General features: G+C 45.0%; 1 protein-coding gene across 4 annotated transcripts in view; it reads left to right on the forward strand.

Annotated features, from left to right (window-relative positions):
* The first annotated feature begins 9,968 nt into the window (after nucleotides 1-9,968).
* LOC147623755 (alpha/beta-Hydrolases superfamily protein) overlaps nucleotides 9,969-27,830 on the forward strand; it is a 52,370-nt gene continuing 34,508 nt past the window's right edge. For 2 of the 4 annotated variants that reach the window (XM_086820366.1, XM_086820367.1), the window contains exons 1-2: nucleotides 10,124-10,295; nucleotides 27,635-27,771. In XM_086820366.1, the coding sequence (XP_086676492.1) occupies nucleotides 10,146-10,295; nucleotides 27,635-27,771 (287 nt within the window). In that variant the 5' untranslated portion in view covers nucleotides 10,124-10,145. The other 2 variants (XM_086820364.1, XM_086820368.1) reach the window with 2 other exon arrangements.

Raw genomic sequence — 27,830 nt, forward strand, 5'->3', positions numbered from 1 at the left:
AGAAGGTTCATGCTTACTACTATAGACCAAAAGAGCTTATAGAGGATTTTACTATGCTACTCATCATGATCTAGAACTTTTAGTTGTAATTCATGCTCTTAAGTTATAGCGACACTACCTCTACTAGATAGAAGGTTCATGCTTACTAGATAGAAGGTTCATGCTTACTCCTATAGACCAGAAGAGCTTATAGAGGATTTTTACCCAATCAGGCAGACCTCAACATGAGGCAAAGACGCTGAATAGAGATCTTATTAGAATTTAACTTTGAAATCAAATACAAATAGGGAAAAGATAATGTAGTTGCAGATGCATTGAGTAGGAAGCCCTTTGTGGCTACAATCTCTAGGCCACGTAACCCTTTACTTATGGAAGCGAAGGATAAAGTAGCCTTAGATGAGTACTTTGGGCATAAAGTAGCCTTAGATGAGTACTTTGGGCATATTTTACAACTCATGGCCCAAATAATTCACTATGAGAAAGAGAGTAGGATAATAAAAGATTACACTCTTAGTGATGGTGCTTATTCTATTAACTAAAGTTGTGCATACCAAACACTAAAGAGTTAAAAGATCAAATCCTGCATAATGCACCATCGGTAAGACATCCAAGATATGCAAAGATGTTGAATGTTCTACAAAGAAGTTTCTTTTGGCCGAGATTGAAGAATGGTGTACTCAAGTATGTCACACAATGCCTTGCTCTTATCAAAGGAATAAGGCTAAAAGGGTAAAGATGCCAGGCAAGCTGCACCCACTAGACATTCTTCAAATGAAGTGGGAATGTATCTGTATGGATTTTTCACAAGTCTTCCTTTTGTGCAAGGGGGATATGACTCTATCATGGTGGTGGGAAGGTTGACGAAAGTTGCTCTCCTTTTATTTCCTTGAGTAACATCTCTCACCTCCCATCTCCATGCTTGGTCTCTCGTCTACATACTTTCACTCCTATAATCAGAGAGCTCTCTTCCCCATGACTTGGCACAATAGAAGATAACATAATACACAAAGGGTTTGCATCTTATGAATCCTTCATTGACGTTAGTATGGGCCTCCCCACCAATGGCCTCACCTCTCTCCCTTATAATGCTATAATATGCATCACTTGTGAAATGATCAACTTTGCAAGGGAAACAACACATGTTGGAATCAAGGGTTGACATGTATCTCTCACAAGGTAGGTGAGATGCAAAGAAATATCCTCAAGGGTTTGAAGAGATTTCATTCTTCAACTTTGTCAACCTCAGTTGAATATCCAACAAAGAGGGTGGCAACCGGATGCACACATAAGCGAGTGAACGAGAGAGAAAGATGGAGGATAAGGAGAGTGATGGTCGGCTAGTTGATGTGGTCGGGGTGAGGGTTTCACCTTTAATGATGTGGTAGGGTGTGGGGGAGGGTTTAAGGAGAGGGGTTCAACAAACTTGTAGAGGTTCCAGGGCATGCCCACCACCACCAACCCCCTCCTATCAACTCTTGTAGGTGATAGTCTTCCTCTTACCTCCGACTTTCCCTTCTCAATACAACCCTTACCCCATAACCATGTCAACACGAGAGAGAGAGAGAGAGTATTGTCGAGTTGAGAGGGAGAAGCCGAAACATGGAGAGACAGAGAACAGGAGGGGCTACATGGACTCAGAGAGAGAGAGAGAGAGAGAGAGAGAGAGAGAGAGAGAGATGGGCTCAATGGGGTCTGAGTGAGGGTGAGGAAAGCCATAGAGGGGGCGGGTGTCTGATGTTGATGAGAGGAGAGGGGATTTTTATAGGGGAGAAGGAGCTGCACTAGGGTGCATGCGTGAGCGAGAAAGAGGAGTCAAGACGGCTGGTCAGTGGGGAAAGACAATGAGGAAAAAAGGAGAGCCATGTGGGTTGGTGGGGCCAGTGGAAGAAGAGAACAAACGAACAGGGTCCACAGCGCTGCACCAAGGATAAGGGAGATGTGGGAGAGGTCCAATGAAAGGGAAGAAGAACGATTAATGTGGGGGGAGTGGTTGGCAGCGTTGGTCGCGCCACCTCCTTTTCTTTAAAAAAATTTAAAAAAATTGAAGATATCCACGTGAGGGAAAAAAATCAACAAGATTTTACATCCTTCCCCCCTTAAAGAAATTGAGATGTCCTCATCTCGAAAATTAGTAGGAAAAATCTTGATACAACTTAGGCTCATCTTCCCAGGTAGCATCTTTTTTTTTACCAACAAGCGCAAGAATTAATTAAGAGAGACAAAAATTACAATATCTGGCTGGGATACAGCACTCGGACCAAGGATCACATGCATAACAATTACAAATCTCAAAATTCCTTAGCGTATAGCTTCAATTTTGGTTTGCAAAAAAGTCACAAAACGGTTGGCCTCATCCGCCTTCCTTTGGAGCACATACTGCTGTTTCTGGGTGTAGAGAGCCAGATTGCTTGGTTGAATTGAAGGTTCTCGAAGTATTGCTACTTGCGTGGTATACAATCTCGTCTGCACCATGTGGAAGTCATAAATCTGCCCATGAAAATCAGAAAAAGACTTTCAGATTTGGAATTTGGTACGCAACCTCAAATGCAGTCGCACATCTATCTTTCCAAATCAACCATAGGAATTCAGCTCTAACTCTGGCCCAACACCGTGAGAGCACCCCAACAGTATCCCCTAGAAGAAGTTGTTTTGCAGAGGGCAGGCAACCCAAAGCAAACCAAACCGGTGACAAGATGTCAACAGATCTCTGACAGTTTCTGAACAAATGCCCAATATCTTCAATACTAAGTTTGCATCTAACGCATACCCCATCTGATAGCCACATTTCCTGCACTTGTCACCTATCCATATGGCTTTATGCATAATCAACCACAATAAAATAGATTTCTTAGGCTGAATCTCTTTAGACCAAATTGTGAAGAATTTGAAATTCCATTGGCGTCTGTCATATAGGACTGACCATCTCTTGTTGAGAACAACATGCACAGGGGACGACGGCACTGAGTGCACGCGAGGGGGGTAATCGAAAGCTGTACCTCCTCTCTAGCATAGAGCTTTGAGGGAAAAGGGCTCAGAGACTGTTGGCTGCCATGCCTCACATCTTATCATCAGTTCATCATTGGTCATCCACCTATGGGAGGGAGAATACCACACATCTGCCCATAATCTGATGCCCTTCTTGTGAATACATAGAGCAGTACGCATTGAATTGCTAGGCACCGAAGGTACTGGACTAAGAGGAAACCAGAGAGAGCCAAACGCTCTGATAGAGTAGCTATGTTTGCTTTCCCACACAACCCCTATCTTGTCACAAAATTTGTTCCAAGCTTTCCATAAAGAGCAAAGAAGCTCCGACCCTTTAGGCTTGACAGCTTCATGACCTATCAAAATAGTAATCCAAGGCAGATCCTTCCAACCTGAAAATTTATCAAGGGAGAATTGGTCAAAGTTTCTGAATAGCAGTAGGGAAGAGAATTCCTCAGGGTGAGAGACAGCTCTAATAATGGTTTTAACAGCAAGACGGTCAGCCCAAGCGTGTATATCTACTACCCCCAATCCCCCTTTGTCCCTGGGAAGGCAGCAAAATTCCCATCTAACTTTGGCACGTCCTCTCCTGAAAGGGTCTCCTGTCCATAGGAAGTTTCTACATAATTTTTCAATTTCCTTGTCTGGGGGTCTCCAACAGGTGAGGAAGAAGAGGACGTAAGCAGCTAGAAAGTGATTGATTACCAACACTGCCCGCTCTAACGATAGCTGCATACCCAGCCACCTATTTAGCTTGCCCCTGAACTTATCAACTACCCAGTCCCACCTTTGTTTCAAGGTGGCTCCGAAACCCATAGGTATGCCTAGTAGCCAAAATATTTCACCAGCCCGAATACTCTGACAACCCTGCTGTACCAACCAAATGGGGAGATTTCCTTCAGCAGAGAATATTCCCGTTTTTGTGTGATTAACCCTAGAGCGAGATGCTAAACAAAAGGTGTCCAACACCTTCCAGAAAGTCAAGAGAGAATTCTGGTCATTGATGAGCAACGCATTGGTGTCATCCGCAAACTGAGAAAGAATCTGCACACCGTTTGAGTTAGGCAAGAGAATACCTTTAATTAGCCCCAAACCCTAGGATCTTTGCACCATACAATTCAAACTATCCACAAACAACACAAACAACAGTGGAGCAAGAGGACATCCCTGTCTGACCGATCTAGCCAGGGGGAAAGAATCTGACGTTGAGTTATTTAGCGCCACTCTAGCTGAAGCATTGCCGACGAAGAGGGTTTTTACAAACTGGATCAACCTCGGGCCATACCCCATCTTCTCCAAACTGAGCAATACAAAGCTCCACTCCAGCCTGTCTCATAGGCTTTGTCAAAATCAACTTTGGCAAAGATAAAGTCAATCCCTTTTTCGTGAGCATACTCTACTCCTTCCCAAATTGGAATAACAGCTTCAATGAGTCTTCTTCCACAGATAAAACCTTTTTGCTCTGCTGAGATGTGCCTCATTAAGCTGGGTGTGATCCTGAAGGCTATTACTTTGGCTAACACTTTGTATACAGAATTCGGCATCGTCAGTGGCCTCCAATTCTCTAGGAGCTCCTTAGGCCCTCGTTTGTGGATCAGTTTTATCACTCCCGCATTAATATTGGTGGGCAAAGCAGAATACTTCACAGATTCTTCCCAAACCCTCTGGATGAAAGGGGCAATCCAATCTTTAAAGGCAAGGAAAAACTCACCTGGCATTCCATCCAAGCCCGGAGTTTTGTTTGGTTTCAAGCTCTCAATGGCCATCTTAATTTCTGCGATTGAGATAGGTACATCAAGCTACCTTGCCAGCTCTGCTGAGATGACATTAGATCTAGCCTCCCAGACCGAATTGCAGGCCTTAGCCTTCAACTCACTGGACTGCTCCGGTGTACTGAACAGCTCTTGAAAATGATTGCGAACCAGCACACAGTTTTCCTCCTCAGTTCTGGCCATGCCATCACTGGTGGTCAACAGAGCTACTAGATCCCTTACTTGTTTCTTCCTAAGAATCTTGAACATTTCTTTAGAGACGGGAGATTGATCCTGCCAGCCCACCATTCTCTGAAGAAAACCGTGGCATGTTTGAAGGCGAGCTCCTCCTCAGATCTAATATGGGCCCTTAACCTGGTAATCTCCTCTTGGTCCTTCGCTACAGCATTGTTCTTGGCTTCAAGTTCCATAAGCTGGAGATAGGTAGATTCTCTTCTTTTCCTTCTTATGATAGTCACCTCCTTCCTAAAACCAGTGAGAGCTTTTTGGGACTCTCTCAGAGCTTGAGACCAAGTGAGCCTACTGAAAGCATTCAGCCAAATCATCTTGAGTTCTTTTTGCACCACCTTTAGCTGGAAGAGGGAAGCGTCAGTGTGGAACCAAGAGTTTCTAACCTTGGTGGCTTTATCATCCAAGGTGACTATCAGAGGATAATGATCCGACAGACAGGAGGAGTATTTAGGTTTTGACTTAACCCTGGAGTAGATATTGGCTAATTCCGAAGAAATGTAACATCTATCTAATCTAGCCTTCCTGGCGTTATCACCAGAGGAGTAGTTCTGCCAAGTGAACTCAGCTTCCTCACCTAAATCCCACAAAGAAAAGAGCTCTTTGACTTGAGCCCAACTCTCTTTCTCTAAACCCTTGATTACCTGGCCCAGGCATTTGTATCTGTCTGCTAAGGACTCCACCATGTTGAAATCTCCTACAATAACTGCTGGGCCATCCATCGCCTCTTGAGCTCACTCCACAGATTGGCTCTGTCAGCAGAGCAGCACCCCCTGCATAGACGGAACAAATATGCATTTTGACAAGCTTATCTACCTTGGCTGAAATCCAATTCATACCCCCAACAACCGAGTTAGGGGAAACACCCCAATTGACAGGAACTCCCAGGACAGCTCCTCCAGAACCCCTAGAATGAGATGAAGAGAACCATCTATGATCCTCTGAGACCTCCTTAAGACGGCTAAAAAGATCGTTGCCAATTGCTTTGACCTCCTGAAGAGCTATTGTCTCTGATTTGTTAATGCGAAACCATTGTTTCAACTTCCTAGCCTTATTGGGGTCTGACAGACCCTTGATATTCCAAGAAACAATCCTCATTTATGGGACTTCTTAATGGATTTCTTGGCCTGAGCTCTCATGGGTGATGCTTGAGAAGCAGCTTGCATTGGTCTTTTGTGGTCTTTGTGGATCTCCATAGGAGTGGAAAGCCCATCCCCCTCCACCTGCACTTCCTTGCCTTTATAAGCAGAGGTGTCTCCCGCCAGAGCATTTACATTCAGTTCACGCATTGTGATTTGGTCATTTTCATTGACCTGGTCTTCTAGCAATTTACCCACCTCGGCTTCTTCATCAGAGCCAGAGAGAAGAGACTCTTCAACCTCAGAGTCCACCCACTCTGGCAATGAAGCTAGGGGGGCAAATTTATTGACAGATTTCGTCCTGGTCTTAGAAAGATCCTGCCAGGTCTCTTTGGCCGCCCTCTTAGGGGGGGTGACTCTTGCTACTTTAGGGGCTTGCTAAAGAGGGGTGGCATCTGGAGAAGTTGGGGAAGGGGCGGTGTCCGAGGGCAATTTCTGATGAAGTGCCCATTGGCACCACAGTGAAAGCAGGCGGCTGGAAGGTATTTGTAAACTATGGCTTGCTCAAGGTGTTCACCATCGTCAGTGAAGATATCAATAGCTGAGGGGAGATCCATAGATAAGTCCATTTCTATGAGAACTTGAGGGTGCCATGAAGGCACATAATCAGAGCGGGGTTTACCTCCCAACACTTTCCCCAGCTTAGAGCCAATGACTCCAAGGTGATTATGGTAGTGGAGGGGTAGATTAGGAAACTCTACCCAGACAGGGTAGTTAACCAAGGCTGAGGCTTCGGGATTGAAGTCCTTGTTCCAGCGAAATAGGCGGAGGGGGGAATCACGGATGAGCCACTGGCCTCTGTTGAGGACATCAAACGCCATTCGCGGGAGCTTGAAAACAAACAGATAATGGTTTTTAGGGAGAGCCTGGATGGTCTCCACTTCAGCACCAATCGCACCCCACTGGAGTCGAATCTAGCTTCTGATAGCCTCTGCAGGGTCTAGGACCCACTAGCAATCCGATAAGAGCCCTGTTTTCTAGATCATGCTAGATCCTTTTGATTTGAGAAGAAGGAAGAGTGACTGAGGGCTTACCTCCAACATGTGAGTCTCCTGCGCCTGCTCTAGCAGCACCAAGGCTACCGCTACAGAGACGATCAGAGGAAGGAGGTCCGTGGGCGCCCCCCAGCGTAGGAGGGAGATTCTGGGTTGGACCAGAGACAGAACCATATATCTTGAGAGCAGCTTCCTTGGGAAGGCCATGGAAGGCTTCGAGAACTGCAGGAGGTGGAGAGGGAAAGCTCGAAGGAGATGGAGCAAAGCTGTTGAGGTCGACCGGACGAATCGGTGTGTTGAACTGCAACAAAGAGGGCGTAGCAAGAGCATGCATCTGCCATGCGTTAGGCTGGGGAAAACCTGACGCGGCGGCCATGCAGGCTGCCCCGGCGCGGAAGGAGCGCTAGAAGTGACTGTTGAACTTAGATTAGTGGAGGATTAGAGACGCTAATCTCGCCTATCCCATTCACTTTTTTTTTCCCCAGGTAGCATCTTCTATTGGGAAGTCTTTCCACTGAATTAAATGCTCCCTAATGACTCTATTTCTAAGAGTCCTTTCTCTAAAACTAAGGATTCTATTTGGTTGAATCTCAAAAGTGCTTTGGAATGGTATAACAATTTTCTCATCATCTATGATATGGTTAGGATTAGATGCATAGGCTTTCAAAAGGCTTACATGGAATACATTATGGACTTTTAGATGAGGGGGTAGTAATAGTTCATAGGCTTGGTCATTAATTCTTTTGGTAATGAGATAAGGTCCATAGTAGCAAGGGCTTAACTTTTTGTACTTTTCTAGAGATATAGAGCTTCTTTTTAGAAGTACCCTTAAAAAGACCATATCCTTCTTTGAATAATCGAAGAGTTCTTCTGCTAGTGTCCACATAATGCTTTTGTCTATCTTGGGCAGCTTTATCTCCTTCTGGACGTTTTTCATTTGTTAATCCATATCATCCAGCATTTGTTTAGAGGCTTTTACTCTATTCATTGGATTAGACTAATTTAATGGTGTTATACAATCTTGACCATATAAAGCCTCGAAGGGGGACATATCTATACTCATATGATAGGCTGAGTTATAGGCAAATTCTACTAATGGTAGGTAATGAAGCCATAGCTTTGGCTTACAATAAGCCCTAATCAATGACTTGACTTACTATTTCAATCTGACCATCTATTTCTGGATGATAGGCCATGCTGAGGTTTAATTGAGTTCCAATCCCCTAAAAAAGAGTGGTCCAAAACGAGAAGTAAACTTTGTAACTTGATCACTAACAATCCCCTAAAAAAGAGTGGTCCAAAACGAGAAGTAAACTTTGTAACTTGAGCACTGACAATCCTTTTTGGCAAACTATGCAGTTTGAATATCTCTTTGATGAATATTTTTGCAATGTCCATTGTCTTAAACATGAATTAAATAGGCTACTTTCGTCAACCTGTCCACCACCACCATGATAGAGTCATTTGCCCCCTGCACAAAAGGAAGACTTGTGTGATAAAATCCATACACATATATTTTCGCTTGATTTGAAGAATGTTTTAGTGGATGTAGCTTTCCTCGCATCTTCACCCTTTGATGGATATTCTTAAAATGTCTATTGCCTTAAAGGTCTTATTGACAAGAATTAAATTGGCTACATTAGATGCATTGGTACCTTCATAGGCCATTGGAGCAGTGATCTTTAATAGGGCTAGTGTTTCTTCCCTGATTAGATGGGTGATGGATGGATAATGGATGGTAGTGATCTTTTGGTGGTGGCTCTAGCCTACGTGCACTATTTCAATCAGGTGGACGGGGTATGAGATGACGATATGAATGATATGGGTAATCTGAAAATGAGGACAGAGTGGTTAGTAATAGAAATCATGCACCTTGAACACTTGACTACAATCAACCTTTGAGAGAAGTGGCCGTGACCATCCTTCGATGATTACAAAGGTTGAATAGATACATCTAGGTGAATGTAGGATCTTATTTATGTTATTTTTGGTTGCATAGATTGCTACAAATGACAATAGAAATAAAAGACTGTGATGAATATGGAGATATGTTTTAAAATTGTTTTCTTTATTAACCAAGAGAAATGTTCTCTTGGAGAAACCATTTCGACGTGATTGATTTAGGGCAATCGGGTACTCCCCACCCATGAAAATTGACTTTAGAAATACTTGGAATAGAGGTCGGAGTAACTGTCTTTGTTCGGTGACCACCACAGGGTGGGGCGGGGTGAGGGCTCTTTCTAGTAGTTAGAAGCTTGAGTTGGAAAGTTATTTCATAGCAAGAAGATGGTGAAGGGGACACTTCTTGTTTTACTATGTGAGTGATTTTTCGTCAACGGTTGTAAGCTCTAGATTGGTATGTGACTCGGTGAGCCGAGGGAGTGGAGATGGATGAAACTTGGGACGCCGAGGGTTTGAAATTATGGTTGTTCTTATGATGAATTGTGTGGAATTACTTGATGAGAAAAGAATGTATTCATTAAAGGATAAAGAAACCCGTGCATAAGAATAAATAAATGAATCGTGTTGTAACTTGCATCAATGAAAACAATGTGCTTAGTAATTTAGGAAGAACCTCATAGATGAATGGTTGTAATCTCGCTATGAAGCGGGTGGTTGTGTGGTCCCGATGAGTCGGGTGTTTTCTTACAAGAGACTAGAAACCGAAATGAGATCTTTTGACATATTAGGTAGGATCCCTAACTTGGTAGAGATCAGATTGCCCAGAATAGGCACTGATATGAGATAGCTCTTGGGATTGATCTTACCAAGTGGGGTGGTTCTAATCCACAAACCTGGGCTAGATTCTAACTGCTCCACTACCATGAGATCGGCAAGATTGCCAAAATATTAGAAAAGGGTATGTTCTCTCGAAAATAATAAAATGAGGCCATTTCGGTGTGCCCTATTTTTATTGAGGAGTTGCCCGTCGGCCTTCGTGGACAGACTCTCGAAGCCTGAGGTTTGTAAAAGGAAGTGTGCGAGAGATTTAAAAAAGTTTTTTTTTTCTTTCCAAGAAGGCCCATATGGCTGCGAGATTTCTGTGCAGTTTGTCACATCCTTTACGCTTTCGCTCGTGTAACCCTGCCCTTTTGTCTTGCAAGAGGCCTGCCTCCAGAACGATGGCCACCCTAGTCACCAGCTTCGAGAAAGTCCAGATCAAGCGTGGAGAGCAGGTACACACACAGAACTTTGCATGCAAGCTAATGAACAGATGCTAAGATAGATCAAGTGTGGAGAGCAGGTACGCACAAAGAACTTTGCATGCAAGCTAATGACTTTAAAAAACAGAAGTTAATATAGATTAGGACACATATTTATGCACGAAGGGTTGGTCCAAATTTAATTCAGAATGCTGCTAGATAGTAGTCTGTATTCATCTAAAAACATCTAGGGCACCTAGGCAAGTAGGCGGCTAGTCTACAGCCAATCGGCCAACACATGGGCAAGCATTAAAGTCAGTGCAATATTTAATACATTGTCTAAAGAATTGGCTGACAGTAGCAGCCAGTGGCTGACCAACAACTTCAGCATATTAATAAGCATAAAGTCATCATTTGCAGTCATCAATCATTCATCATTCACATCATTGTAGAAGCATAGAAGTAAGTATAAGTCATTTAGAAGGCCAGAGGTCATCCTACGGGGTAGACGAACAGCCTTTAAACATATAAAGTAAGTCAATCACCTTTTTGTACCATATGATAAACCCTGACACCAACTATCTCTCTCTTCTTTCCTCTCTCCTTTGTCTTAATCATGTTTATTCGGCATCTTGTTCTTAATCAGGCTTAGGGCTATAGATTAGTTTAGCAAGGCTTCTGCGCATGCAACATTGATTCTTTATTATATAGTACAAAAAATGGTGAGTGAATGACTTTACATATTCAAAGGTTGTTGGTCTACCTTGTAGGGTGACCTTTGGCCTTCTACATAACTTTTACTGACTTCTATGCTTTTACAATGATATGAATGATGAATGATTGATGATTGCAAATGATGACTTTATGCTTATATATATGCTGAAGTTGTTGGTCGGCTACTTGTTGCTGCTGTCGGCCAGTTCTTGGACAAATATATTCCTAAAATGTTGTATTAAATGCTGTGCTTGCTTTAATGCTTGCCCATGGATTGGTTGTAGACTAGCTGCCTGCTTGCCTAGGTGTTCCAGATGGCTGTCGACTACTATATATCAGCCTTTGTTGCGAACTTGACGTCTACGTCCTCCTTATGATGATGATGATGTTGATGACCTAAATGCTATCCTAACTATTGTTCTAATCAACAATTATGGTGTTCATGCCGAAGGTTAGCCATGGCATGATGTGCATGTGACATCCCCTCCTGCTAGACTTGATGACGGGGTGGGCACTTTGTCATCCTTCCTCCCCGGACTACTGACTTTGACCTTCTACTTTAACTTTGACTATGACTTTGACACTTTTGTCTCAACACCTTCCACTTTTGATCTCCACTTCCAAGTCTTACCGCCTGAAGAACTGAGCATCTGCTCCACTGCTATCCCCATTCTTATTATCTCTTTGCCTTAACACAGCTGTTTGGGCACCTGTTGGAACTGATCATGCTTGTCGCTAGGCCTTTGGAACTGATTTGAGAGCTTAATGATGTACTGGTTTTGAGTACATATCCCTAGAGAATGCTTTCCTTCGGCTTCGCGTGTTGCAAACCACTCCATTTTCTACCTTGGTTGCATTCTTTTGATGGATCTGTGCACTATGCTTCTGATTTCACTCTAGGACTGTGCATCTGTTCCAATGCTGTATGTATAACCTTGTCCTTGAGTAGACTGACTTATGATTGATGACTGAGGTTGAACAAGGCACCTAACTGAGGTTGTACCTCATGTTCCCGGTTAGCCACCGAGGTACTTCTTTAAGGACCTAACTTCCATGGGCTAAATGCCGAGGATTTACCTAATGCATGCCCGACCTTCCTGATGCTTGTTAACTGCATGTGCTCCCCTTGCTTGGGTCTCCTTATGACAATGCCCTTGAGAATTGTGAACAACGCCCTTGTGGTACAAGTATGACGCCCCTAGGGTGGAGGTTGGCCCTTGTGTGATGAAGGTAGGGTGGATGTGGCTACTAGTCAAGGAATGACTAGTCCGGGTATGTGGACTTTACATATTTTGAAGTGGAGCTGGGGGGATCCGATGCTCTGATACCAATGTTGCATGCACGGAAGCCTTGCTGTACTGTCCACAGCTCTAAGCCTGATTAAGAACAAGATGTTGAATAAACATGATTAAGACAGAGGGGAGAGATAATTGGTGTCAGGGTTTTCTTTACATATTCTGAAATGGAGCTGTGGGAACTGATGCTTTGATGCCAATGTTGCATGCGTGGAAGCCTTGCTGTTATGATCCACAGCCCTAAGCTTGATTAAGAACAAGATGTCGAATAAACATGATTAAGATAGAGGGGAGAGAGAGTGTCACGTGCATCCCGCACTTGGATGCCACGTAGACATTTCTGTACAGAAGGTGCAGGACCTGGGATGGTGAACTGGTCCCATGTGAGCCCAGTCCGGGACGAGTCAGCCAGGGATCCATCTCAGTCGTCCGAGGTCAGGTGTGCATTGTCGTGCACATGAGTCCAAGGTCAGGTGTGCACTGTCCTGCACATGAAGCAGTGCCAGTCCGCGCTGTGAGTCTCCCTCTGGAATGATGTCAGATGTTCTGTGTATCTGGTTTGCAACTGGATGCCAGACATCTGTAGGCATGTAGGTTTGCATGTAAAGATGGGGCCAGCCCATAGGGCTACCCCAGTACTCTTGCACTCTTAGTATGGGCATGGGGGAGGTGTAGAACCACCCCCAAGGGGCCAGGAGGGCCCAAGCTTTGCCCACCAGCCAAGGCATGGGCTGGAGGGGCTGTCGGCCAGCTGTACTGCTGCTGGACAGGCAGCCGACTGGGTCAAAAACCCTAATCAGCAGGTAGGCCAGGTGTAGGGGCAGTCCCACACCTCTGCGCTGATTGCCCAGCAGCTAGGATGCTGCCCCAGAAGGCTGCGCAGGCTGGACAGCATCTATTAAGTGTGAATTCATTTTATTGGAAAATATCTAGTCGTGGGGCTTCATGAAACAGGCCGACTGGATGCTGAAGGGGGTATAAAAGCCCAGCCAAGAATTCATTGAAGTCATCTCATAATTCACAAAGTGCTCCAAGCAAACAAGGGCCAGGACAGCCAAGAACTTGCTAAAGCAAAGGGGTGAAGGACTGAAGGTGAAGGGCAGGTTTTCCAGCCAAGAAAAGGTCAAGTACTTTGTATTTGTTTTCAGATTTACATCATTCTAATAAAGCAAAATACACCATCTGTGGTGGGGGCCCTACAGAGGGTAATTGGGACCCAATACTGTGACCTCTCCATCTCCCCCTTCTCTCTCTATTTTTCTGCACATCGTCTTTCAGTTTTGTGCGTTAATTCCGTCGCGAAAAGAGTGCTGATTTCTGAGTTTTGAAGTACTGACCCTTCTCCGAAGCTTCCGCATATTACAGTGGTATCATAGCTCACTTCAAGGACAAAGATTCAGCAAAGAAAACCAGAAAATTTTTTCGCTCGTGTGGTTGGTTTTTAGACGCCGGTGGACTACCCCTTTCGGAGTGACTCCTGTCCCTCGAAGGACGGCTGGTTTTTAGCCTCCGGAAGCCTCCGGAAGTCTCCCACACAGATAGTGGATGGTCAGATTGCGTTCCGGAAAGGAATTCAATTTTCCCGCTATGGCGAGCTTTGGCGACGAGAGAGAACCAGAACCATGGGACCAGAGTGCACCAGGCAGCCCAGCTATAGGGCACCCGGCTTGAGTGTAACAGACATGTTCCAGCAGATGATGCGAGCAATCGCAGACCAGACAACCAAGTTGGATGAGCAGAAGGCGCGGATTTTGGCTCTGGAGGAGCGTTCTCGCTCTCCAGCGGAGGCAGGCAAGACAGGTGGCAAGTTGAGTGTTGAGGAGCTTTCTCAGTACAGGAAGGAGGGTAGATGTTACTTTTGTCACACAAAAGGACATACTTCTCGGGATTGTCCGAAGAAGCCCCCAAAGGCCGCCACCGCCTCCACAGCTTCCGTGGTGAGCATAGCTCCCACACAGACCCCAGCGGCTACCCCTAGTTCTTCAACCCCCGGTGCTTCAGTTGGAGCAATTATTAGCCGGGAGCTCGAAGATAAGCAGAAGGGCGTCCATGACCAGGAGTATGAGCGCAACGAATTGCTCAAGTCCTTTGGCTACATAGGTGGCCAGAGGGTCGTTGTCTTGTTTGACAGCGGCAGTACGGAGGATGTGATCACGGAAGAGGCCGCTAGGCGTGCCCGTTTCGAGCTAACTCCGGTGGACAAACAAGTTGAGGGTTTTAGCATAGGTATGACAACGAGCGTCAAGTATGAAGCTCTAGGTGCTAAATTAGTGATTCAGGGCATAGAGTTTGTGCGTGACTTTATGGTTGTCTCTCTTGTAGGAGCAGACATAATTTTGGGTATCCAATGGTTTCACAAGTTTCTTCCTGATGTCAAGTGGGACAAGCACACGTTCCAGATTGATCGGAATGTGTCAAACACTCCGGTGACCATTAAGTGTGAGCCAGGTATTCCAAACTTTCCGCTCATAAGCCACTTGCAGGCTAAGCGAGCAGTCAGGAAAGGCGCACAGTGTGCGATGATTTACATCCAGACAGCCCAGACGGTGGCCAGTGCTTCCGAGAAGTACTCGGTTCTCCATGAAAAGTTCTAGAAGATTTTTCTTCGGGACAGTCTCCCTCCCCAGCTCCCCCCGTCCAGACCGGAGGATCACAAGATTGACCTCCTCCCAGGCTCGGAACCCCCGAGCAAGTTTCCGTATCGCCTGTCTAAGGCAATGGAATCGGAGTTGGACCGCCAACTCCAAGAATTGTTGCAAGCTGGCTTCATCCGCCCCAGCGTGTCGCCATTTGCAGCACCGATCTTGTTTGTCAAGAAGAAAGATGGGTCATCTCGGTTGTGTGTCGATTATCGTGCACTCAACAAGCTGACTATCAAGAGCAGATTCCCGATGCCTCGAATTGACTATATTCTCGAGAGGCTGAATGGAGCTAAGGTGTTCTCTAAATTGGATTTAAAGAGTGGGTACCACCAGGTATGGATTGTAGAGGGGGACATTCCCAAGACAGCCTTCCGTACAGAACGGGCCCACTATGAATTTGTGGTCATGCCATTTGGTTTGACGAACGCCCCAGCTACATTTAACCGCATGATGATGCGTATTTTCCGGGAGTTGATTGGAGTGTGTGTGTTCATATTTCTGGACGACATACTCATATTTTCAGCTACAGTTGAGCAGCATGACATTGATGTGGAGAAAGTCCTTAAGTTGCTGGAAAGCAACGAGCTCTATGTCAATGAAAAGAAGTCAGAATTTTATCTGTTTCAGGTACATTACTTGGGATATATAATTAGTGCTGAAGGCATTCGACTTGATCCGGCTAAAGTGGCCGAGATTGTTAACTGGGAAGTACCTCAGACCGCTTATGACATTAGATCATTTGTGGGTATATGCCAGGCATATTCCACCCACATTGACAAGTTTTCTGATCTCTCGGCAGACCTCACCGATCTGCTAAAGGGAGTGAAAACAAGGAGGCAAAAGATTCGAATGACTCCACGAGCGTTGGAGGCATTCCAGAACCTCAAGGTGGCTTTGTCAGAAGCGCCTTGTTTAGCCCTTGCCTCATGGGACGAACCATTTCAAGTGATCACCGATGCGAGTAACATCGCAATTGGAGGTGTATTGCAACAGAATGGTCATCCAGTAGCTTACATGTCTCATAAGTTACTGCCCGCCGAAAAGAACTACTCAGTCTATGATCGTGAACTCCTAGCAGTTATACAGGCCTTGAAACATTGGAAACATTTCCTGTATGGCCGTGACTTCGAGGTCCGCACTGACCATCAGGCATTGCGTTGGATTCAGACGATGCCAAGTGCACAGTGGAGTGATCGACAACACCGCTGGAGTCAGATTTTCCAGCAGTTCGGTGGTATGATTGAGTACCTTCCAGGAAAGGCCAATCCAGTGGTCGATGCTTTGAGCAGGAAGGGACAAGTATCTGCGATTCAGACCACTAGACTTGACCTTGTTGGTACAGGACTAGAAGACATGAAGCACACGTACGCGGATTCCGAGGAATTCGGTACACAGTGGGAACAGGCATTGGATGCCACAGGACCATGCCATTTTCTGATACGCGATGGTTGGCTTAGGCCAACTGTGTGTCATGAAATCATTCCGGGCAGCTCTTCTCCATGATGCCCATGACGCCATTACAGGTGGTCATAGGGGCATGAATTCGACTCTGGAGAAATTAGAACGGCAATACTATTGGCCAAAGATGAGGCGTGATGTGTTTACATATGTACAACGCTGTGACATTTGTCAAAAGGTGAAAGCTTCTCGTGGAAAGAAGATAGGATTGTTACAGCCTTTGCCAATCCCTGAGGGTCCTTTCCAGGACATTTCAATGGACTTTGTCACAAATCTGCCTCCCAGTCCGAGTAAGCGTAATACACAGTGTTTAACTATTGTTGACAGGTTCAGCAAATTTGTTATGCTTATTCCTTGCAGGGCCAATGTGACCGCCGAGGATGTTGCCCAGCTATTCATTCGGCATTGGTACCCGATTGGTGGGATTCCTAGGACCATAGTGTCAGACCGAGATGCCAAGTTTACCAGTCATTTTTGGAGGGCATTGTTTGGTAATTTTGGTACTAAGTTGAATTTTTCCAGTGCATTCCACCCACAGACAGATGGCCAAACAGAGATTTACAACCAGTTGGCCTTTGATGTGCTGAAGTGTTATGTCCACGATCAGCAAGGTAAGTGGGAATCGTTTTTGCCTTTAGTTCAAGCTGTTTTGAATGACTCTTTTTCTTCAGCTATTGGCAGGACTCCATATGAGGCAGCGTTTGGAAGGCCTTTTCAGTCGTTGTTAACCAGGACTTCGTCTTCAGTACCGGAGGCGAACAGAGTGATGGAGTCTTACCAGGAGATCCTAGAGTCCGTTAAAGACAGATTGGCTAAAGCGCAAGAGGCCTACACTCGACAGGCCAATAAAGACCGAAGGGACATGAAGTTTTCGGAAGGGGATTGGGTGTATCTTCGGATTATGAAGCAAAGATTGAAGCAGGTGGGCAAGCGATGCCCAAAGTTGTCTTTCAGGAGCTTCGGACCATTTCCCATCCGGAAAAAGATTAATGAGGTGTCTATGCAGTTAAAGCTACCTCCGAGTTGGACTATGCACGGTGTATTTCATGTCATTTGGTTAAAGCCATATGCAGGTCCACGCCCTTCAGAGGTCAAAGACGAAGCGGAACCAGACATTATTGATGAAGCAGAAGTAATGGTTCCAGAACAGATCCTTCTGCACTACGACAGTTTCTCACGAAGTTTCAGGACCGAGGAACTCATGAAGCGGTATGGCTCGACAAAGAATTTTTCGAAGACTATCCGGCATTATTGACGGATTATTTGGAGGCTATGCAGCTTCTGTCAAGTTAAGCAGAAGTGGATGTCACGTGCATCCCGCACTTGGATTCCACGTAGACATTTCTGTACAGAAGGTGCAGGACCTGGGATGGTGAACTGGTCCCATGTGAGCCCAGTCCGGGACGAGTCAGCCAGGGATCCATCTCAGTCGTCCGAGGTCAGGTGTGCATTGTCCTGCACATGAGTCCAAGGTCAGGTGTGCACTGTCCTGCACATGAAGCAGTGCCAGTCCGCGCTGTGAGTCTCCCTCTGGAATGATGTCAGATGTTCTGTGTATTTGGTTTGCAACTGGATGCCAGACATCTGTAGGCATGTAGGTTTGCATGTAAAGATGGGGCCAGCCCATAGGGCTACCCCAGTACTCTTGCACTCTTAGTATGGGCATGGGGGAGGTGTAGAACCACCCCCAAGGGGCCAGGAGGGCCCAAGCTTTGCCCACCAGCCAAGGCATGGGCTGGAGGGGCTGTCGGCCAGCTGTACTGCTGCTGGACAGGCAGCCGACTGGGTCAGAAACCCTAATCAGCAGGTAGGCCAGGTGTAGGGGCAGTCCCACACCTCTGCGCTGATTGCCCAGCAGCCAGGATGCTGCCCTAGAAGGCTGCGCAGGCTGGACAGCATCTATTAAGTGTGAATTCATTTTATTGGAAAATATCTAGTCGTGGGGCTTCATGAAACAGGCCGACTGGATGCTGAAGGGGGTATAAAAGCCTAGCCAAGAATTCATTGAAGTCATCTCATAATTCACCAAGTGCTCCAAGCAAACAAGGGCCAGGACAGCCAAGAACTTGCTAAAGCAAAGGGGTGAAGGACTGAAGGTGAAGGGCAGGTTTTCCAGCCAAGAAAAGGTCAAGTACTTTGTATTTGTTTTCAGATTTACATCATTCTAATAAAGCAAAATACACCATCTGTGGTGGGGGCCCTACAGAGGGTAATTGGGACCCAATACTGTGACCTCTCCATCTCCCCCTTCTCTCTCTATTTTTCTGCACATCGTCTTTCAGTTTTGTGCGTTAATTCCGTCGCGAAAAGAGTGCTGATTTCTGAGTTTTGAAGTACTGATCCTTCTCCGAAGCTTCCGCATATTACACACAGAGAGAGAGAGAGAGAGAGAGAGAGAGAGAGAGAGGGGGGGTCTCAGGGTTTTCTTTATTATAAGGTACAAAAAGGTGATTGAATGACTTTACATATTCAAAGGTTGTTGGTTTACCCCATAGGGTGACCTCTGGGCTTCTACACGACCTCTACTGACTTCTATGATTCTGTAATGATGTGAATGATAAATGGTTGATGACTGCAAATGATGACTTTATACTTATATATATGTTGAAGTTGTTGGTTGGCCACTTGTTGCTGTTGTCGGCCAGATCTTGGACAAAGATATTTCTAAAATGCTGTATTAAATATTGCGCTGACTTTAATGCTTGCCATGTGTTGGCTGATTGGTTGTAGACTAGCCGTCTGCCTAGGTGTCCCAAATGGCTGCGGACTGCCATATGACAGCCTTTGTTGCTGCCAATTGGACACTATGCCCTCCTTATGATGATGATGTTGATGATGATACTGATGATTATGTTGATGACCTAAATGTTGTCCTAATCAAGGATTATGCTGTTCATGTTGAAGATTAGCCATGGCATGGCTGTGTGCACATGACACTGTGAGAACTATCAATTTTTCACAAGACGAGTTTCTCATCCTCCAAAGTGACATCGACAATGAAATGAAGACCACTCTCATTGGGAGGGTCTATGGCGCTCACCTTGCTGCTGCTGTTAGAGATTGGCTTCCGACAGCCCTCCTTTTGGAGTTGGCTGCGCACTTTCTTAATGCATGTTTACTTGGATGAGGGTTTCTTCAATTCCCTGGAAGCCGCTTCTCAGGCACTATCGGTATCCCTTTTTCCCTTGGCCCATGGAAATTTTTCTTCTTCGAGTATAGGTTGGACTTTGATCTTGTGGCAGAGGATCAATGCCTTACTCTGATTTCTCTTAGATTCCCGCTCTTCCTCCAGTTTTTTGGAGGCTTTGGCTCTCCATAGGAGTTGCATTTGGTCAGGCCTTGGAAGTACTTGCCCTTCTAGGGCTACCCTCATCTGCTTCCGCAACGGTTACCGCAACCTCTGATGGAGTACTCTGAGATTGCTCGTAGAGCAGATTAGTGTGGTATTCGTCACTAGCATGGTCATATTGCTAGAGATTGTTCTAGATCTAGGGGCCGCATTAGGAGGTAGCATGGACATGTCCATCAGATGTCTCCCTGTTAGATTATCGTAACACCACTACGGGCGTTACCACAAGAGGGAACGGCCTCTGGCTCACCACCCAGCCATAGAGGAAGAATGAAGATTGCCGCTCATCCCCCAGACTAAATAGTGTGTGGCCTGCCGTCCACACTAGCCTGGCCGCCCATGACTCCGCATGGACGTCCTCTCCCATTGAACCCCGGATGGCCATGTCCTCGGCGCTTCAGCCGAGGCGTTGGCGCTAAAGCAATCTCTGGAGAAACTGCGTTCTCTAACCCGTGAATTGATTTCTTCAGTTTACTGACATGGAAGACAGGATGGACTTGAGAACTCTCTGGTAACTCAAGTTTATATGCTACGTCCCCAATCTTCTTAAGCATTTTAAAAGGACCACAATATCTTGGAGAAAGTTTATCACACTTTCCCGTTTTCATGGTTTCTGACTGCGCAGGAACCTTAAGGAATACAAAGTCACCTTCTGTAAAGGTCATCTTTCTACGTCCTTTATCCGCATAAGTTTTAGCGCGATCCTGAGCGCTACGAATGCTCTCACGTGCGGCTCTGAGCATATCATTCATATCTTCAAGGAAATCCTTGACAGATTGAATCTTCTCCTTTTCTAGGCCTACAGCCATCAGAGATCTCGGCTGGAATCCATACATTCAGTCGCCGAGTGTTTGGAGCTGTTATAAGCAAACTCCAATAAGGGCAAGTACTCTTCCCAATTAGATTGCTTCTTACTAACATAAGAACGCAACATATCCTCTAGAATTTGGTTAACTCTTTCAGTTTGACCATCAGACTCCGGATGATCTGCCGTACTCATACTCAGAGTGTATCCAACTTTTTGAAGACTTCCCTCCAAAAATGACTGTTGAACTTTCTATCTCTATCCGACACTATATCTGCGGGCAGGCCATATAGCTTGTAGAGATGTTCAATAAAGAGTTTTGCCAACTCTGGCGTTTTAACTGTTTTCTTCGTGGCGATAAACTTTGCCATTTTAGTTAACCTGTCCACTACCACCCACACCGAGTCATTCCCTCGACTCGTCTTGGGTAAACCGGTAATGAAATCCATGGAAATGCTTTCCCATTTCCCTTGAGGAATCTCAAGCGGGTGGAGTAGTCCTCCAACCTTAAGATGTTTGTGTTTATTGACGTGGCACTTATTGCATTTCAGCACATAAGTCTGGACGTCCTTAAACAAACTAGGCCAATAAAACTGTCTTTTTACTAGTGCATAGGTCTTCTGAATCCCGAGATGACCCGCACTTGGACTATCATGACTTTCTTTAAGAATTTGGGCCCGAAAGTCACCAATAGTTGGTACACATACTCTACCCTTGTAGAGTAAGTACTCGTCGTCAATGGAGTAATTAGCATATTTCTCCCCCCGACGAAGTTTATCACTCCCCTTTGAAGCCGTGGCAGTCAAAGGTGATGAAGGCCTACGTCAGAGCTCTCCGGCTCCAAGCTATACCCAGATTGACTCTGGCCACTCCTCTAGAAGGAAGAAGAAACAAAGACCTAGATGAGGCCCTCCGTGGGGGAAAGCCTCTGCCTTCATTCAGATCTGTCAATTACTTGACAATCCTTGTGTGCCCATCATTGAGGCCCATCCAACTCTTCCGTTTGGTCATCCGGTCACTTGAGTAGTTGACAGTGGAGCTACTCACCATATGGCACGCAATGTTGACATTTTTATCTCTCAGCTTCCTGCTAAGGGAGAAGTTCGATGTGGCAACAAAACAATGATGCCCATCAAATCTGTTGGCACCGTCTTATTTGACACTAACAGTGGCCCCAACCAGGCTACCTTGGATAATGTTTATCTTGTCCCTAATTTAGGTCTCGACTCTCAACTTACTTTCTGTATCCCAACTGACCCAACTCGATCGTGGAGTTTACTTCAACAAACGAATTGTCGAGGTAATTGATGAGACTACTAGTCTTGTTGTTGCCAGAGGTCAAGTTTGTACCGGATGTCTACTTTTTTAACTGAGCCTCCTTATGATGGTTCAGAGTTTCATCGGGTTCGTGCCTATGTGACCCGAGCTCCATCCGACATTGAACGCCTATGTCACTTTCGCTCTGGTCATCTACGCTATGACACACTCTACGAGTTATCTCGAGACCAGTTAGTTGCAGGCATACCCAGCCTCAAACTAACAAAGGATGTCTGCCAGCCCTGTCAAATGGGTAAGCAGCATCGCTCCCCATTCCCACAACATGCCACTCATCATGCTTCGGGAATCCTCAAGTTGATTCATTTCAACTTAAGTGGCTAATCCCCAACCCCTTCCTTGAACCTTCTGAACCGTTGCCTCATGGTCGCTGTTCCCCACAGGACTCTGTTTGAGGCATTTTTTGGCGAAAAGCCAATCGTTTCCCATTTCTGTGTCTTTGGGTGTCGTGCACACACACACATACACTCCGAATGACACAAGGGGCAAGCTTGAGCCAAGGAGTGAGTTGCTCATTTTTGTGGGCCACTCTTTTGAATTAAAAGCTTACAAAGTTTTTGATCCAAGATCAAACAAAGTCTTCGTTCGTTGAGACGTTGTCTTCGACGAGTGAGATTTACTTCGCCTTCCGCTGCCTATACCAACTGAACTGAACAAGAATCTCAGACTGTGCCACATGAACCCCATCAGGCACCTACAACTTCGCCTCTTGAGGAGGCTTCCTCCTCCCGACAGCCACCCAAGGACCCTTTACCTCGCTGGTATCAACAAACCATGCGTGATTTTGGCATGCTTTCCCATGATACCCCTTTGGATGGTTCTCGTCGGTCCACCAAGCTCACTCCTCGTGCCTTATTCGCCTCTATCTTTTCCGCAGACTATGTGGCGCATGATGAGCCAACATTGTGGAAAGATGCTATCAATCTTCCATCCTGGAAACAGGCTATGGAACTTGAACTCGAAACTTGAAGAGGTCGTCTATGTTGACCAACCTCAGGGCTTCCTGCTCACCGGGTTTGAGGACAAAGTCTCTCGCTTGCATAAAGCTCTCTTTGTATGGGCTGAAGCAAGCCCCCCGAGTGGTATCATTGCATCGACAAATTTTTTTGCAGCCAAGGTTTTCAGCCATCTCACTGTGACCCCAATATCTATATTCAAATTTCACACTGATCAGGGGATGGTTTGCTACCTAGTGCTGTATGTCGATGACCTCATTATTTCTGGGTCACATCAAGCCAAAATGGCTGATATCATGACACAGCTCTGACGAACTTTTGAGATGACTGATCTCGGTCTTCTCTCATATTTCCTTGGCATGGAGGTGGTCCAATATCTTGATGGTATTTTTGTGTCTCAATAGAAGTACTGTCTCCAACTCATTACTTCCTACTTTTCTTGATGGAGCTATCCCATTGGCTACTCCATTGGATCTCACTGTCAAACTATCAAAGGAAGTGGACTCACCCCCACATGAAGAGCGAGCCTACCGCCAAGTGGTTGGGAAACTTATTTGGCTCACAAATTCTCATCGTGATATATCCTATTGCACATCCATTTTAAGTCAATATTTCAATGCTCCTAAGAGACCACATTGGAGTTCAGCAATGAGGGTTGTTTGCTATCTAGCAGATACCTATTTGTATGGACTTCACTACAGTCGTGGGATCACCTTGCATGGTTAACACGGATTCCGATTGGGCTGGTGATCGATTTCCGACGTTCTCATGGTGGTCATTTGTTCTCCCTCGGATTTGCCCCTTTCTCTTGGTCTAGCAAAAAGTAGGATACTGTTGCAGGTTCTTATGCAGGCTGTGATCTGTGATTATGGTCGTTATTACATGGCCGACTTGCGGAATCGGATCTTGCAGGCTAAAGAAACATGTCAATCTATGGCTGATCTTGTTCAGTTTCGGGTTTTAAATACCAATGAACAAGAATCTTTAATGCAGGCTAAGCACTTCCTCATGCTAAATGAGCAAAGAAAATTGCAAAAATGGTCGACACGTTCGCGACATCGAGCTATCATAGATAAGGGTTGCTCTTCCAAAGATTTTTTCAAAAATCTACATGCTTCAAGACAAAAGGAATGCATTAGAAGGGTGAAAAAATCTGATGGTCAATGGACTCATTCTTTGTTGGAGCTCTCGTACATTGCTAGTCAGCATTTTGCAGCTCTTTTTGCTAAACCGCCAACAACTTCACCTGACATACTTAATGCTCGTTATGCTTTATTGCATCATGTTCGGTCCATTATTTCTCCACAGGATGCTTTGGAATTAGAATCTCCGTTCACTGATATTGAACTTCAAGATGCTTTGCGTTCAATGGGTCGATGGAAATCTCCCGGATGGGATGGATTGACAGTGGAATTTTTCCATGTGTTTTGGCCTCAGCTGGAACAATCATTGTTGTATATGATCAATGAAGCTTGGGCAAATGATGTACTACCATCTTCTTGGAAAGAAGGATTGGTTAAGCTTTTCCCTAAACGGGATCTTTGTGAAGCATTTTCTGATTGGAGGCCCATTACTCTTATGCCCGTCATCTATAAGCTTCTGACTAAGATGTTGGCAAATCGTATTAAAGGATTTTTACATGATGGTTTGCATCCTGCGCGATATGGTTTTGTGCCTCGCAGGCAAATCAATGATAATTTGGCTAATGCTTATATTGCCATTGAATATGCCAAATACACCAAGCAGGATGTACTCATTTTGCAGGTTGATATTGAGAAAGCTTTTGATTCTGTGCATTGGGATTATATAGCTATGACTATGAGTTATCTTGGTTTTGGTGCGAAGTGGCAAAATATTGTGTATTGGCTCTATAATGACAGTGATGCTTCTTTGATTTTGAGCTCTTCTCTATCAGATTCTTGGAAATTGGGACGTTCAGTTCGCCAGGGTTGTCCGCTTAGTTCCCTGTTGTTTGCTATTGCCACACATTCTTTTCTTTGCTACTTGGATTTTTTGCAAGCTACTGATGAATTGCATGGCTTACAGCTTCCTGCTGGGCATACTTTCCTGGCTCAGGCTTATGCTGATGATTCTTTTTTTATGCCCAAGAATACGCAACAAGATCTTCAGAGATTAATGGAGGCTTTGGAACTTTTTGGTCTGGCTGCTGGTTTGAAAGTAAACTTCCGTAAGTCTACCTTGCTTGCGCTTAATGTACAGCAATGGCATCATGTATTGTGGCCCGGTGGAATACCTCCTGGTGGACATATCGTTCGTCATTTGGGTTACCCTTTGGGTTGGCAGATGTCATCTTCACAAATGATTCAATGGGTTATGCTAAAATTGAATCGCAAAATTGATTATTGGCAGCTTTCCACTTGGCCTCTTCATGTACGTCTCAGGATAGTGCAGGCTATTGTAATGGCTTACATACAGTTCTTTCTTCCATTGATTATGTGGAGGAAAGCTGATATAGATCGGTTTATGTCTCTGGCAATGGCAATTGTGTGGAAAACTCAACATCGTAAAAAGGGTCTTCGTCTTTTGTCAATGCCAAAAATGTGTTCTCCAAAGATACATGGTGGCTTGAACATATTGAATATTCATTTTCATGTGCTTGCTCGTAAATCCACTTTGCTATTGGAATTTGTACAACAGCGCCAGCCATGGGCTATTATGTTGGGTCATATGTGTATGTCAATGTCTTCATCTGCTTTTGGAAAGTGGACTGTTACGTATTGGGATGCAATTTTCAGCCATTTCGATGGAAAAATTGTCGGTTGCCCTCTTTCATCTAAGTTGATTTCTGCCTGGAAACAGGTTACGCAATATCTTTTTTGGAATCCCAGGCTTAATGGGCAATCTTCTTCGCCTCGCCTTGAGAGTATTCATTGGGCAAAGGCTTTTGATGTACCCTTGGCTCTACGTGAGCCTAGGAAGGCATATTTCCTTTCAAAGAAAGGAGTTTATCTTATTGATGATGTTTTGGATGCTGGTGGCCATGTGCTTTCTTTTGTGGTTGCCGCCAGAAAATTTGGTCTGGGAATGCATTATAGAACAATCTGGCAGCTTATTCGAGAGCTTCTTGCTCCTTTTGAACCAATTGCAGATTTGGATCGTTCTGATCGTTTGGTTGATTGGAGCCTTAGAAGAGAACAACTTGCACGAGGCCCTTTATCAATGGCTAAACTTTCGGTTCGTTCGATATATCATCTCTTGTTGCCTGCCTCTTGGGTTCAAGAACATGCGAATCAGATTTGGCATCTTCATAAAAGTCAGACTTGGTGGAAACAGCGGCTTCATTCTCTTTGGAAATGCAGTCTGCCTTTGAAAAGTAGACTTTTTTTATGGAGATGCTTGATTGGAGTCTTGCCAGTCGGGCTTTTCTTGGCTAGGTGACTTTTGGCACCTTCAACTTGTCATAGTTGTGGTGCTTCTCAAGAGACAGTCTTTCATCTTTTGTGGAGTTGTCCTCTCACCAGGACTTTTTTGGATCAGATTGCTGCACGTTTGAGAGCCCGCTTCCGACAGGCACCCTTTGGGAAATACTTTTGGATCTTCGGTCTTCTCCCATCACCCCTTAGATCCTATAAAGTCTTCTTTGATTGGGTTCGTTATTGGGCTTTATGGACTACCTGTCTCGCAACAGGATAATTTTTGCTGGGCCTCATTTGGATGCTTACTCATTCTTCCGTTCCTCTCTTCAGCAATCTTTATATGACTGTCTCTCTCTTCATGAGATTGACTCATCTCTGTATGCTCTTTTTACAGATTGTTTTTTAGATGTTTAACTATGTTCACACTGAACATAGTGAACACTCTACTAGTCTCCCTTGTAAATGTTCTTTCTAGTGGGTTTTCCTCGTTTTGAGGTTTCCCACCTATAATTAATGACATGAAGCTTTACAAAAAAAAAAAAAAGAAAACCCCATGAGGGCACGGCCCATGTGAAAACCCACTGCATTGTATTTTTTTCCATTTTGCATTCCCTATGCATAGCATTCTGTTTTTGTGTTGGGGTGCATGTGTGAATGAAAACCCAAAAATGGGCGTTCATGCATGTGAAAACCTCTTGCATTGTGGCTCTTCCAGTACCTCCCAAACTCAGAAGCCTCTACGCCAGTCTCAAACACATGGTCCTCATCTTCGACGACCAAAGTTTTTTTCCCCTCATCTTCTCTCATGATCCCTTTTTGGTTGAGAGGGGGGGTGTGAGAATATACCCAAAAGGGTATTTTACCCAACCCAAAAAGGGTTATTTTTATTATTACTTTACCTTTTCTCTGCTGGCAGACCAGCACCCTCCCTTCCTACTTATAGGAAGAGCATCTTCATTCAGCAGAACAACGACAAGTATTTCCTCTGCTGGTCGCCTACATCAGGGCTGATCATCAGCGTTTTTCTTCTCTGGCTGTTGCTGTTGGTACAGGCCGCCTACGACAGGTGGAACCCACTTTCTGTTGCTGCTGGATTGGTCGCCTACATCAGGGCTGATCATCAGCGTTTTCCTCTCCGGTTTGCTGCTGCTGGTACAGGCTGCATACATCTGCGTTTCACTTCAGCAGTCATCAGGACATCAGCGCTTACATGTTTTTTGTTTTTTTTTTGTTTTTTTATTTTTTTCATTTTTCTTTGTGAACAAAAGGATCTAAAAAAAAGACACGACCTTACAGCCTTGACTACCTTAAAAATTCTCACATCAAAATATGTGATGGAAAACTCTGAGGACTGCTTTTCTTATTGAAACAAAAGTTTTGATTCTTGAAGCTTGCACATTGAATCTGGTAAACGTCATGAGTGTTGTTTGGTTGTTCGCAGTCGTTTGATGCATATGTTGTAGGTGAGCATTCTGCTCCAGGTATTGTAGTGTTGCAAGAGTGGTGGGGAGTAGACTATGAAGTGAAAAATCATGCTTCCGCAATCGCTGACAAGGGCTACCGTACCCTCATTCCTGAGTATGTATCTGTAGGAATTTTAGAAGCTGGTTAGTAGATGCAAATTTCGTTGATTTCCC

Source organism: Cibotium barometz, chromosome 26 (genome assembly GCF_041138505.1).
Source record: "Cibotium barometz isolate CiBa-2024 chromosome 26, ASM4113850v1, whole genome shotgun sequence".
Lineage (NCBI taxonomy): Eukaryota > Viridiplantae > Streptophyta > Polypodiopsida > Cyatheales > Cibotiaceae > Cibotium > Cibotium barometz.